The sequence below is a fragment of the Tauraco erythrolophus genome, chromosome 2, assembly GCF_009769465.1.
Source record: "Tauraco erythrolophus isolate bTauEry1 chromosome 2, bTauEry1.pri, whole genome shotgun sequence".
Classification (NCBI taxonomy): domain Eukaryota; kingdom Metazoa; phylum Chordata; class Aves; order Musophagiformes; family Musophagidae; genus Tauraco; species Tauraco erythrolophus.
The window spans coordinates 75788689-75802095 of NC_141466.1; the positions used below are offsets into that span (position 1 = coordinate 75788689).

At 37.4% G+C, this 13407-nt stretch overlaps 1 protein-coding gene across 3 annotated transcripts in view; it reads right to left on the reverse strand.

The window, feature by feature from the left end:
- Positions 1-356: 356 nt before the first annotated feature.
- The window catches only part of PCMT1 (protein-L-isoaspartate (D-aspartate) O-methyltransferase), a 35627-nt gene continuing 22576 nt past the window's right edge, over positions 357-13407 (reverse strand). For 2 of the 3 annotated variants that reach the window (XM_086631492.1, XM_086631493.1), the window contains 3 exons: positions 9230-9315; positions 7470-7686; positions 357-567 (listed from right to left, as the gene is read on the reverse strand). In XM_086631492.1, the coding sequence (XP_086487618.1) occupies positions 7507-7686; positions 9230-9315 (266 nt within the window). In that variant the 3' untranslated portion in view covers positions 357-567; positions 7470-7506. The remainder of the gene's footprint in view (positions 568-7469; positions 7687-9229; positions 9316-13407) is intronic. The other variant, XM_086631491.1, reaches the window with a different exon arrangement.

Below are 13407 nucleotides of genomic sequence, written 5' to 3' on the forward strand. Positions count from 1 at the left end.
TCTTGAAGTTTAATATATACAAATGCCTGGTTTTAAGGTAATAAAGCAGCTGATTGTATCTACTACATGCTAGTCTATGACACCATGTCAAAAGCTTAAAAAGGAAGTTCATCTCCTTTTAGTAGCATCTAGCAGACATTGGAACACAGAAAACCTGGTATTACCTACGTAGTGTCGTAAGGTGCACAGAAGCAGTTTTACCAAGGGACACAGGAGCCGAGAGAAGTGAGTGTTCAAGTACCCCCATCAAAATTAGAGTTCACAAACTATAGGTCTTAATCTGCAGTTATGCAGAAATTCACTTTGAACAGATGAAAGTAAAATAAAGGCATGTTAAATAAAACAGTGCCCGCATAAAACTTTCCACCATTTCTTTATCAGATTTGCCTTGAGGATCTAAAAAAATAAAACAAACACCACGCTTTTCCATGCTGATAACAACAGTATAACGAAGTCCAAAACAAGCTGCAATGCTGTTGATTTTCAAAAAGCTTTTAGAACTGGAGATGAGCAGTCCACTGTAACACTATGTTTGGGTCAAGATGATGTAGCTTTTACAATTCATCCCTGTAGAAAGAAAACACATGTAGTTATGTTTCTCTTCCCCTTGGAAATCATGTTTGAAAAATTTTGATACTGAATCAGGTTACATTTAAGTGCTCAAGCGCATCAGCAAAATTTCAGAAATCTCTTCAAGCATTTAAGAAAAAAAACCCAAAACAAACCAAAGAAAAGGCAACAGCAATCTCATATCATCTCATACTATTGTGTGATGTATTGTGAAATATGGGTCTCTCTATTCTATGTTTAACAGATCATATGCTGTAATGAACATACCCTGCACCACACAGCTACCCGTCATCCAAACTGTTGGCTACATGCTGGCAAGAAACTGAGCCAACTTACTAGACAGGGTATTGGCAAAAATCACTCTGTAGGTGCCAAAAAAGCAAATTTAGCTTCAGCTGCAGTTTCTCAAGAAAGCTAGGAACATAATCTCACATCAATGTCACGCAGTTTGTACCACCCATTTTATTTATCTCACAGAGCAGCTGGATTAGCTGCTAAAGGAACTATGCTAAATGAGGACTAGGTTACGGATGGGTGAGGGCAGGGTGGGGTGTGCGCGTGTGTTAAAAGGAGATTCAGGTAGGAGAAAGGATGCATCAAGAACTCTCTCTAAATCACTACAAGAAATCTGGAAAATGCAGCCTTTTGCTCCTGCAGGACACTTAAAACACATTAAAGCAGGAAACCCATAGAACCCATATTCCAACAGTGAAATTATCATATATTAGTGAATTGTTTAAATATTTCTAAAGAGTTAACTTTAAAGAAAAACATCCACCAAATCTGAGCGGTGTGCACTGTGCCACTATGAACGTTGGAAAATTCAAACCAAAGTGTTTGTTGTTTCTGCCCCACCCCCGGCACAAGCGATCTATAAACTCACGAGTTTGCTGCAATTTTTCTTTTAGTAGGTGCATCACCCTCATTAGCCAAAGCAAAAACTATCTGAATTAAGAGAAACTTCACTAATGTGATTGCTGGCTCAATACTCAACTGTATGTCCAGCTATCATGCAAACTAACCCACAAAAATATAGTGCTACACGCACACAAGCAAAAGCTTTAAAGTTACAAAGGCATTATCCAAAGGCATGGAATGACAGCATGCAAAACATTTTAAAAGCAACTGAAAAGGCTGCTGCAACTAGTACTTAAACGACTAGTTTTCTAGCTAATGCAGCTGGGATGCAAATCTTGTGATTTCTCAGTGATAAATATTTGCATTCTTTGCACTTTGCACTGCCTTCTAATAGTGAAGTACTAATCATACAGCTTCAGAGCGTGGCAATAATTATAGAAAGCGGAAAAAAAGTCGAAGGGAGAAGAACACATCTTGGCAGGAGTGAAGAAAAATTTGGTTATAGCCAAAGGTTTGGAAGTTCTTCCTATTTGCCTATTTCACAGAAATCTGCTTATTTTAAACAGATAAAAATAAATTAGCATCTGATACTCAGTTTAAAATGCAGAGCTGGTGAATTTAGAGTAAGTACTTCATTCATCCTTTATGCTTCCAGGAGTTGCACCATAAGTTAATATTTACAACTTCAAAAAGCATATGTAAGTCATGACTACTGCTATTGCTGGTTTGGTCTCACATGCCTAATTGCTGATGTGATTTTCATCTTGATTCCTACCCTGTACTATCATAGGTTTGTAAAAGCCTGGCCTCTTACTGTGACAAATAATTCTTAATCCTTTAAACCCAAGCTAGATCCTCAGGAAATTGTAAGCCTACGAAAAATTCTGTATTTACTCTGAACCTGTTAAACACAGTAATTTTATGCAGCCACAGACATTGGCAAGGGTTTGGCATTATGTTGCTGAAGCACTTAACGTATTTGAAATGTGTTTTTTTCTTTCACAAAATGGTATTTGTACTTAGAATTCAAATAAGTGATACTAACATGTCGAGATTTTAACTGTTGGTATTTTGCATTGCTTTATGCTATTCCTGACCAAGTAATAACGTTTCTGTAAGTTAAGTGTATCCTAGATGCCACTTTCAAAAATAAAGATGTTAATATTCTGTTTATTAGAACATTTGCTGTATTAAGGGGACCAGCTTCCCTCCAGAGACTTTTCGCTTGCTCTTCACTACTCGTTCATCTAACACCACCACGACAGCCCAAAACAATCCATGATGTATGTGTTAGAATTACGCAGCATTTATTTTCTACTGTTATGAGAAGCTAAGCTTACATGTGCGCTGTTGGATTATATATATTAGAAAGTTACAGAAAAGTCTTAGATCATCAGGTAGGTAACACTTCTCAGCTTTCCACCTAATGCGAACAGCTCGCAGACTTAAATACACACTGCAAAACAGCTTCAGTTGATCTGAACTTCAGCTGTATGGATCAGAAGCTGCCAAGCTATGAGATCTACCAGGTTGCAATCACTGGTCAAAAAACAGGATACTTGCCTATCCTCCCAGCAGTAAAAGATCTATCCTGCTACAAAGCTTGACTCAAAAGACAACTGCTATTACCTTGTTAAAAATATCCCGTTGACCTCTAAGATCTACTAACTAATTTGTACTTTTCTCCCTTTTTCTCGCCATGACTATTTGCTGTGTTTCTTCCACAACTCACATAATTTCCATCCACCTTCATACATGCACTCCTTCCAATCTGCTTACTGGCTCTTGCTTAGTAAGCAATATATATATTTAGGTTTTAAGTCATCACAATAGTCCTTCTCAAGCCCTTGGAATTCTAGCAGGGGAATCGCTCATCTAGTATTGTCAATTGAGGCATCAAAGCAACTTTATAAGCTCAAGTTAAAGCAAATTTCAGAAGTCACTAGCTCAGAATTACTATTCTGAAAATAAATTTAAGAAAGCTTGAAAAATGTTGGCTTATGAGTACGGAAAACATATACAACAATATTCCACATTTCCCGTTGGGAGCATCCAACAACAAACTAAGAAATATTCTCAGAAAAATCTAATAGGTTGCATTTCAGGTAAATGTCAGAGTTCATTATGAAAAATAAAATAAAATAAAATAAATCACAAAACTTATCCCTGTTTGAGATACAGGTAAGTCATGAAGTTTCGCAATCTGTTTCCACCTCTGGAGGAAGGCATTCACATTAAATATTTGAATTAAGTGTTGAGAAATTTATCTTAAATCTGTAACTCACTTTTGATCCACTTCAGTTTTCTTGTCACTAAGCAGCATTTGACTTTCCCTTTTCATTCATCTACGAAAAACACGCTGTCACTACTGACATTGTATTTCTAATTCATATTAGGCCACAGTGAATTTCAGCATCTACTCAGCGTTTCAGCAGCAAATTATTTATCCCTTCGTAATTTTAAAGGTAACTAGATGCAATATTTGGACTGGTAGCATTTTAATCTGGAAAGGTGCTGTTATAAATTATTTAGCATGATCAATCATTAAATTGAGAGAGTAGGCTGAAATTACAAAAAGGAATTTTCTCTGCAACCTATTATATAGAATCATAGAATAGTTAGGGTTGGAGGGGACCTCAAAGATCATCTAGTTCCAACCCCCCTGCCATGGGCAGGGACACCCTCTACTACACCAGGTTGCTCAAAGCCTCATCCAACCTGGCCTTGAACACCTTCAGTGATGGGGCATCCACAAATTCTCTGAGCAACCGGTTCCAGTACCTCACCACTCTCAGAGTAAAGAATTTCTTCCTTATATTTAATCTAAATCTCCCCTCTTTCAGTTTAAAGCCATTGCCCCTTGTCCTATCACTACACGCCCTTGTAAAAAGTCCCTCTCCAGCTATATCAGTTATATCAGTTATCAGTTATAACTGATGTCTGATATCAGTTAAATCACATGCATTTTTGCATAATACAAATTTTAAATTTAACCTAAAATATTTTATGCAGATTCTTTTTGCCAAAGTGAAATAAAACCTTTAACCATAATCATTAGTCTGCACAGTCTAAGGAATTCCAGACAAACAATCCTTGCTAATTTCAACTGAAATTAGACAACTAGCTCATCTGGGGCATTTCTAACATGAGTAAGAGCTTCTATGCAGAAGCATATTAAAATATTTCATAATAAACACATTTTACAAAAAGGTCCTTAATCATGTTGTACATACAAATTAAGTGAATACAGTAACAGCCCCAGTCCAGTCACTGCAGTTATTGGTCAGAAAGGTTAATTGTCATTATAATTTTGTATTTTATCAGCAAATACGAAATTTCTAATAATGCAATATTTTCAGTTAAAAAAAGTAATCTGTTAACTTTTTAAAACAGCTGCCTGTTTGAAAATAAAATTCAAGACTCCAGCTGAGACTCATTGCTAAGCATTCCTTATGTTGTTGTTCTCTTTAAGTTGTCTCTCCATGTAAGTAGTAAGTGAGCTCTCACAGAGAAGTAAAACCAGAGAGATCCTAATTTACACAAGAACAGCCAATAAGGTAGCCAATAAGCTGTGCTCTCAACTGTGTGGCACAAGAGGCACTCTTCCCTACTTATCAGTAAGAAAAAAAAAATTAATAATTGGAGGTTTTATCTGAATGGATAAACAACTTTACCAGCATAATCACATAAGCGGGCACCTACTGCTGGATCTCTGGTACACTGATACATTTCATTTTGTACCAGAGATAGAGTTCCTGTGTATATTCTACTTCCAAATGCCTCATGGAGTCACATTCGAGAAGATTTCCACTACTATTTGGAGCTTAAAATACTACTGCAGCTGAACCCAAACTAGAAAATTACAAAGTTTAATGAAATCCAACAATATTCACAAGTAAGATTATTTATTTACAATGTTTCATACACCACAGCTCTTTATTACGACTTTAATGCTAGCGTAGATAACAAATGATGATTTATAATCAGGAGTTTCCTTAGCAGCAGCTGGCTGTTGGAGCTTTGGACTCACCAATAAAAAAAAAACAACAAAAAAGACCAATGTGATCTCCTGAAGGTCAGCAGTGCACTGACAGTTACCCTTGAGAAGGGAATAGGAGTTTTCCTTTTACAAAAAGGATAATTAAACAAAAATCAAATACTACAAGAAGCGGACTTCTGAAATTTCCTTTAACAGAGATTTCCAAGTCTGAATCAAATTTAAGTGTACGTAGCAAGAAACAGCCTCTATGCCACTGTAGTGATCAAGGTAACCATTCAGTCTAAGCACTTACCTTTTCTGGTAACACCAATGCACATTCTTAACACTTAAATTAAAAAATAAATAAATAAACTCAAGAGGTATTTCAGAAAAGAACAAAAACTGGTAAGAAAACCTGGGGAAAAGAATGCCACAATACCCATGACTGAAGAAGACCTGAAGATCTATTACTTCTATCTATTACTTCTTCCTGAGATAGCAGAGAAAATGGAGCACAAAAGTGCACAGAAGAGATGCAAAGACCTTGGAATTCTAGTCCTTGATATGCTATACTCCCTTCACTGTCATTCTACAAACCCTTCAATAAATGCTATTTATAAGAATACATATTGCTGCTATGAAAAAACACAATTGCTACTATAATCAGATCAGGTGGAAACGCAGGGGGAAAAAAAAAAATCTATAAAACCTCTCTGGAAAAAGGAACACTTAAGAAGAATTTTTCTTTTTCTTTCTCTTTTCTAAAGTAAGCAGAGCATGGACTCCAAACTTGAATAAAGCCCACAACATTTGCCAGAGGAGGAAACTGACTACAAAGCAAGTTCCAAAGCCTTACAAGAGGCAGGAAACCCCTCGAGTACCACTCTGAGGAAAGAGTGGCAATATTCGAGGACAAAGTATTAAATTTGCATAACAACTACAAAACATCTGAATAGCGAGCATGCTTCACAAGCTTTGGACTCTGCATTAACTCATTAAAGTTGTTCTGAGAGTAATTTGTACATGGTGGCTATACAGCAATCCAAGAAACGCTGAAATGAGGTCTCAGTAAGCAGCAGCAATGCAAACTGCTTTATTTGTACTTCTTATGGACATTTTGATAGCTTAAACTCTAAGTATTCATGTATCCAAATCACAAGCAATATTCCAGCATATCAAAAAAAAAAAAAAAAAAATTAAATTTAGGAGTTATAAAGCTCAAAAGCTATTTTCAGAACTCGATACACATCCATCCACTTCATTAAGGCAGATAACACATTCACAAGCATTTTCTGCAGGGAAGCAAAACAGGACTGCTGCTTTGTTCATTCACACACTAATGCCTAGTACGGTTTACGCTGACAGCTGTGTTATGTCTGTGTTACTGGCCATCCAACTCGGCAAACTGGAAGGTTTACTACCTCTAGAGAGGCCTTTAGTTTGCTGTGTTGGTGAACACAAATACCTCTCCATCAGAGACAGATGACAGACTTTTAATAACATATCTGCAAACATATCCACAAAACTACTCAACTACATTTGTCTTTTAGGGAAGAAGAGATTACCTTCTCCGCTTTCTGCTACTTGGGAGGCGGAAGGAAAAGCACTTGCAAGATTATCTGTATTTCCCACAAAGGATTTTACAAACCTTTTTATTAATTTGTGACATTTCAGAAAAAATAAAAAAATGAACACCCAATTACCACTAACTTATAGGACAAAACAGTATTTATTCTTGAGTAGTATTTTACACTTCATCCTAATTACTGGGGAAGCTAGTTGTAGGAAGTTCACTAGAAGGGAAGTTTAAATTTAGAAAATTACGTGTTCAAAACAACAAATAAGAAACTTCAACACATCAAAGACTAAAATGTCCAAAAGAGACAAAGTGCAACCCATGCAATATTTTTCTTCTGCTTTTAAATTAAACTTAGCATAACCTCCTCTTGGTGATGCAGTAATGCAGACCGAGTCACTTTTCATGGTATGGAGGAGCAGAAAGCAATGACAGCAGCACAGGCAGGCCTTGCAGTCTATCTGCTTAAAATTCACACCCTTTCACCTTGCGTGTGTGTGGAAGAAGTAAGTGGAACAGAAAATCACTTCCACCTGGACCACTGCTTCTCTTTATCTGTTAAAGGCACATATATCACTCCCATCAGAGGCTTCATTTTGACACTGCCATCTTCTAGTTTGTCATACTGTTCGAGCATCTGGTTTCCCCCTGCAGGGCCAACTGGTAATATCAATCTTCCGCCAGGTTTTAACTGATCTATAAGCTAGAACACAACACAGAAATTAGAACGTAACCAGCCACTTCAGAGAAGCTGGATCCAAAGTTTGTTACATTAGATTAATAGCTTTGCCACAAGTTACCTATCTACTATCATGGAGTAGGTAACTACTTAGGAAAAATAAAAAATGCACTGAAAATGAGAGTATCACAACAACATGGTACAACAACTGGTATTACAGAAACATTCACAATAATTTCATATAATTTCGAAAGAAGGTAAAATAGTAATTCGATTAACTGGGTTGGTTGCAGTTTTAGTTTCTACATAACAGGGGAAAAACATGTAAATCACAAATTACTTTTACAGTAGATTCAATCTTTTTCAACTGCCAGTTATAACTGTTCGATACTTACTGTGCATCAGTACAGGCACATTGTTTAACATTTTTGGGGTAACTGATCTCCCCATAAGCCCTCAGGATAAGATTTGAGATTTGTGACTTAGTATTTATCTTCCTGGAATAATTTTAAGTTGTCTACAATACACTCACTACCCAACAGCTCCTCTTCCATTCTGTGAATGGAACAGCATTTTATGAAACTAGCCCAAAATATATGAACATGAGTAAGAACAGAGTAACAGCATATGAGAGAACTGCTTGGGTGCTTGGGGTTTTTTTTGCGTTCATAATTAAAGAAGGAAGCTCATCACAGTAGTGTCAAGGAAAATTCAGTACTTCCTAGACACCATGAAGAAAAATCTTAATCCTTGTTACTAACAAAAGCTATAATCAGGAACTGTTTCATTCACTAATAAGCTTTAAATTATCCTTTTAATTGTCATCTGTCAACACTCTGCTGGGAACACACCACCTCCCTCCCCCAAAATTAAAAAAAAAAAAAAAAAAAGAACAGCCAATATCTGGAAACATCTAACTTGTCTATAGCTCCTCAAACCTCCAGCCCTTCACTCTCATTAAAATTCATATTTTAAAAAACTCAACTGGTATCTAGCATATCAAAATTGTGCTATACATTCCCATTCAGCTGATGAACGGAAGAGAAAAAAACCAAAAAACTTATCTGCAAGAATGGATTTCATGTATGCACAGTCTAAAGTACTTAGTTACTCTTCAGCTTTTCTAACAAGAACTGCCCTGTATCCAGTCTGAAAGCTATGAACGCATGACATTGTATTTCCAGCTGAGCATATCACTTTTCCAACAGGCTCAATGCCTTGGAACCTGGGAAATAAATACTTAAATTTTGTAATTCAATGTTTGATAAAACCAAATTCATTTATTAAATAAAATGCTCCAGTTCATTGTCATAAGAGGGTTGTGCACAAGTCATTTTAAAATAATACGTTTATTCAGAGGACAGTTATTAGAACATAAACTTTTGCAAACCAACAGGAAGCCCAATTATAACACAAACAAAAACCCCACACCATAAAGTAATACCACCCTGCCCAGTGATACTCCCTGTAGTGCAAGTCTACCAAGTATTTTGCATATATATGTATGTAAAATGTTCTTTACAGCTAAGAGATTACTGTATCATACACATAAAACATAAAGGCTTACTGCTTGGGGCACAACTGGTGCTGCAGCTCCTACATGAATCGCATCATAGGGAGCTTCTTCTGCATATCCCATTCTTCCATCTCCCACTGCAAGAAAACACTTTTTTTTTTAACCTTTTCAAAAAGGAGTGGAGAAAACAGCTGATCTGCCATATCTATATGTAGATAAAAGGCTAACCTCAGGTTTCAACTAAAATTCTGCTGAGCAGTAATAATATTTTTAAACTGTCTTCATAATGCTAACACAATTGTAAGATAGATGCAACAAAACATACAATACATACACTCATAAAAGACGCCAAATACTACTGAAGCACCTGAAATCAGAAAGTATGGATTTATAATCAAAGTTCTTGGAAATGCATGGTCCACCTAGAAAAGATACTTAAGTATTTATGTGCCCTACCACTCCAATGCAGATGACTTTTCCCCTCATTTACCCTCTTAGAACATATGCTTTGGTTTGCCTCGCGTTCACACACACCGTTCCTAAATATAATGCAAATAATAAGTCTAAAGCATTAAATCTCAGAAGCATGCATCAGAAGACTCCAAAGGTGAGGAAAAGACAAAGCAAGTATTCACACAGACTACACACCTATGACTGCACTCCTGGTTGAAATGAAGCCCACACCTACATTCACACATTAATGCAGTACCACATTAATCCCCAAGCACACCGTTTTGCCAGCAGATCGATCTCACTATCCTTCCTGCAGCAATTGCTGGACTAACATGGATAGCCAGGGCAGATGGGTGGCTCGAGCTCCAGGTGGCTGCTTGGAAGATGTTGGGAGTAATTAAGTTATTTAGAGTGCTACTGATGCAGCTTCAGCTTTGGTGGAAAACTCAGAGAAGCACCCTGTCACAGATGTCTCATACCATCCCAGTTACACAGGATGAAAGGGGAACAGATTGGGTTTTTTTAAGCCACTGAAACATAGCAAACTAAACTAGATTCTGAGTTAAGTTTTGAAAGAAGATGATGTGAATGTAGCATCCCTGTTATCTACAGGAAATCAACAGGAAATTCAGAGCAAGTTAGGCAAGCTGTCTCTGCAGTTACCTAGGAACAAAAGAAGTAAATGAGGCTAAACCATCCACAAATTCATACTGAATGAATGCAGAAGTCCCAGTAATCAATTACGAAGAAAAAGCAAGGACGCTAATGAACATAGTTCTCTGCTCAGCACAAGTAGTTTGGGGTTTCCCGTCTTCAGACTGAGTTTCGACTTCTGTGCAGTCACTATTATCACAGGTTAATTAAAAGGCTGAATGAATCAAAAGAAGATCTAAGCCCCTGCCAGAGGCTGAAAATTTGTTAACTTTCTGCCTTTCAACAACTCACAAAGCAGAAAAAATAAATGGTGGCCGCAGCAGGTTTCATTTGGACCTCAGTGACAGGGAGGGCCACCTAGACAGTAACAACACCTGTAAGTATCCAAGAGTGTACAGGAAGATCTGGACAGCTCCTTAAAATTATTAAAATTGAGGAGTTTGTCATCTTTCACATTAGGTTCTGAAACAAGACCCTGCAAGGATCTTCTACACCCAAAGCTTAAGGATTATAAGAGAGCACATTTCCCCAGTAGCTGAGAAGCCCCCTAAAGCTTAGTGACTTATTTTCTCGTATCATCAATTCTGACCAGGACAAGGTCCAACCAAGGGCCACAGGCAGAAGCTGCCAAGGAAGAACTACCAGTGATTCAAGAGAACCCATGCCTATTGACCACCAATTCCACTAAGTCAGATTTTATTACTGCTGCCAGAAACAAAGACGAAATTTCCAGTATTTCCAGGGCTTAATCTGTCTGACTCTGCCAAAGTGGGTTCTACTGAAACAAGCACCTCAATGCAGTCAAGTATATAATTTATATTTGCTTATATCTTAGTAGCACTGTAGACCTCCTCTAAAGAGGAAGTATGATGTTAGTGTTAAGCCGCTGTTCCATCAGAAAAGGCCATGGAGAAAGACTTCTTCACCTCAAACATACAGATACTGCTTTGAACAATGTTAAGTTACACAGGGAGACAGACTCTCATTCCCTAAGATGCAGCAGCAGACATTAGAAGCAGTGATCTCCCGTACTCCTGGCAAAAGAAGAAGAGATTGTCTTCTGAAGAACACCACATGTATTCTGAGACTTAAATGCACCTTGCGCACTGTCCAGAGAAGCCTGAATGTGACTTCCACACACCTTATCACTTCACCAACAGTGGTAAAAAGGACTCAAAACACCTACACCTTTTGCTCTTAGAATTAATAGTCCAAACCAAAGCTACCATCTTCAGAATCAGCACACACTCACAAAAAAAAAAAAAAAATAAAAATGTTCCTTTATATGCATCAAGCACAGCGTGCCTCTTCCCTTTCAACATCCATAGAAATTCTCCTGGCTACAGCAGTCAGGTATATATCCACCAATAATGGGAACATGCTTTCAGATATCCAGAAGATTTTTTTTTAAAAAAGTCAAGTCAGCATTCATATATTCAATGTGATACAAGTTATTATATTATTCAATGTTCAAGGGGAAACAGCAGCCTAAATTTTGAGCTTGTGCTTACAACCCGAAAAACACCACCCATGCTACTCAGATCTCCAGTTACGTGCAGCCTGTAATCACGGTGGTGGGTCAAGACGCAGTGGGGAGTAGTGTCAGGCCTTTCTGACATAAAAGGGTTTTGTAGCTGGTTTTTGAACCTAGACCTGATCTGCTGATCTTGGTATTCAAGCCTTCAGTGTCTCTGTGCAGACCTGTTTCACACACAGGTGCAGCATAAGCATAGAAACAGAAGATGACTATTTCACTGTGGTTAGAATACCCTCATCCCCTCTGGCTACATCTGCATCAGCAAATAGTGCAGTATAATAGAAGCAGATCTGTACAGCAAAACCTGATGTCCAGGCAACACAGGCATTTCAGAACGATCACTCTGGTCTACTTCTAGTCTTATTGGTTTAATATCCATTAACATATCAAACGTATCTATTTGCTTCTCAGAGCACATAATCCACTCTAGTTTCATCCAAAAGGAATCAAAATTTGTGCTCTCCAGTACTCTCATGCGAGCCAAAGTGTGGTTAAGTGGAAGCAGTTGAGAAACTGACCTCAAAGGCACTCTCCTCATTTTACGAAAAACAAAACAAAAGACAAAACCACACACACAAAAAAGCAAAACCCCCTACAAATGAATATAGACATACCCTAAGTATACCTATTCCCAAGTTCTCAGTGCAGTTCTATTACAGAGACATCCCAAAATAATGTTGATGCTTCTGAAATGCAGTTATGGCATATCTGAGGTGAAAAAGCAATGGAGAATGTTTGAAGCACGCTTGCGAAAAGACTTACCTAGTCTTAATTCATATAGTTTCCATCACTGAGTTTTCAGGGATTTTTTGTTTATGTGTTGGGGAGGAGGGTGTTTGGGTTTTGTTGTTTGTTTTGTTTTTAAAAACAGCTCTGTCTGGATTCTAGCTCCACAAAAAGCTCCCACGAATCCAGCACAGTTAAAACATCCTCCTTCTCCATCTAATTCACAAAAGTGCTACGCATCCATCTGTACTTTTTTAAACTGTACCTCACAACAAAACTATTCAGAAGTCTCTTAGTCATCCTGCTATACAGTCAAACGTAATACAGATGATGATGTTAGAATTCTAGACTCCCAAGAGCATCATAGTTTCTTCCAGGTATAGCCAGAAGCGTAAGTCCAAAATGCTTTTATACAGCAACAATGGAAATTATCCTCCCATTCCCCCTCTCCAACCCCAACAGTCTTATTCCAAGAAATTTTAAGGCATAAGTGTTCTCAGTGAGGGACACTGTGTTTTATACACGTGTACAAGTATATTTGTTGATTGGCTTATTTAGAAAAGATTCAGAAAACTCCCTCATTTACAAAAAAAAAACCAAACACAAGAATCAAAATAGTAATTAAAGAGCCAAACATCACACAATTATCATTTTCCAAACACTCTTGTAAGAATCCTCAAAATAATCCAGACCTTCAACTTCTTTTTAAACCTAATGACAGAATGATAATGAAGGGAATGCTTTCCTCCTGCCAGCTTTGCATCTTTTAAGGGTGAAAAAAAAAAAAAAAGCAGCATCTTTTTCTTTTTAGTCAAAAAAACCCAATTCACTGTCCTTGTATAATTTTAGCATTATTTCC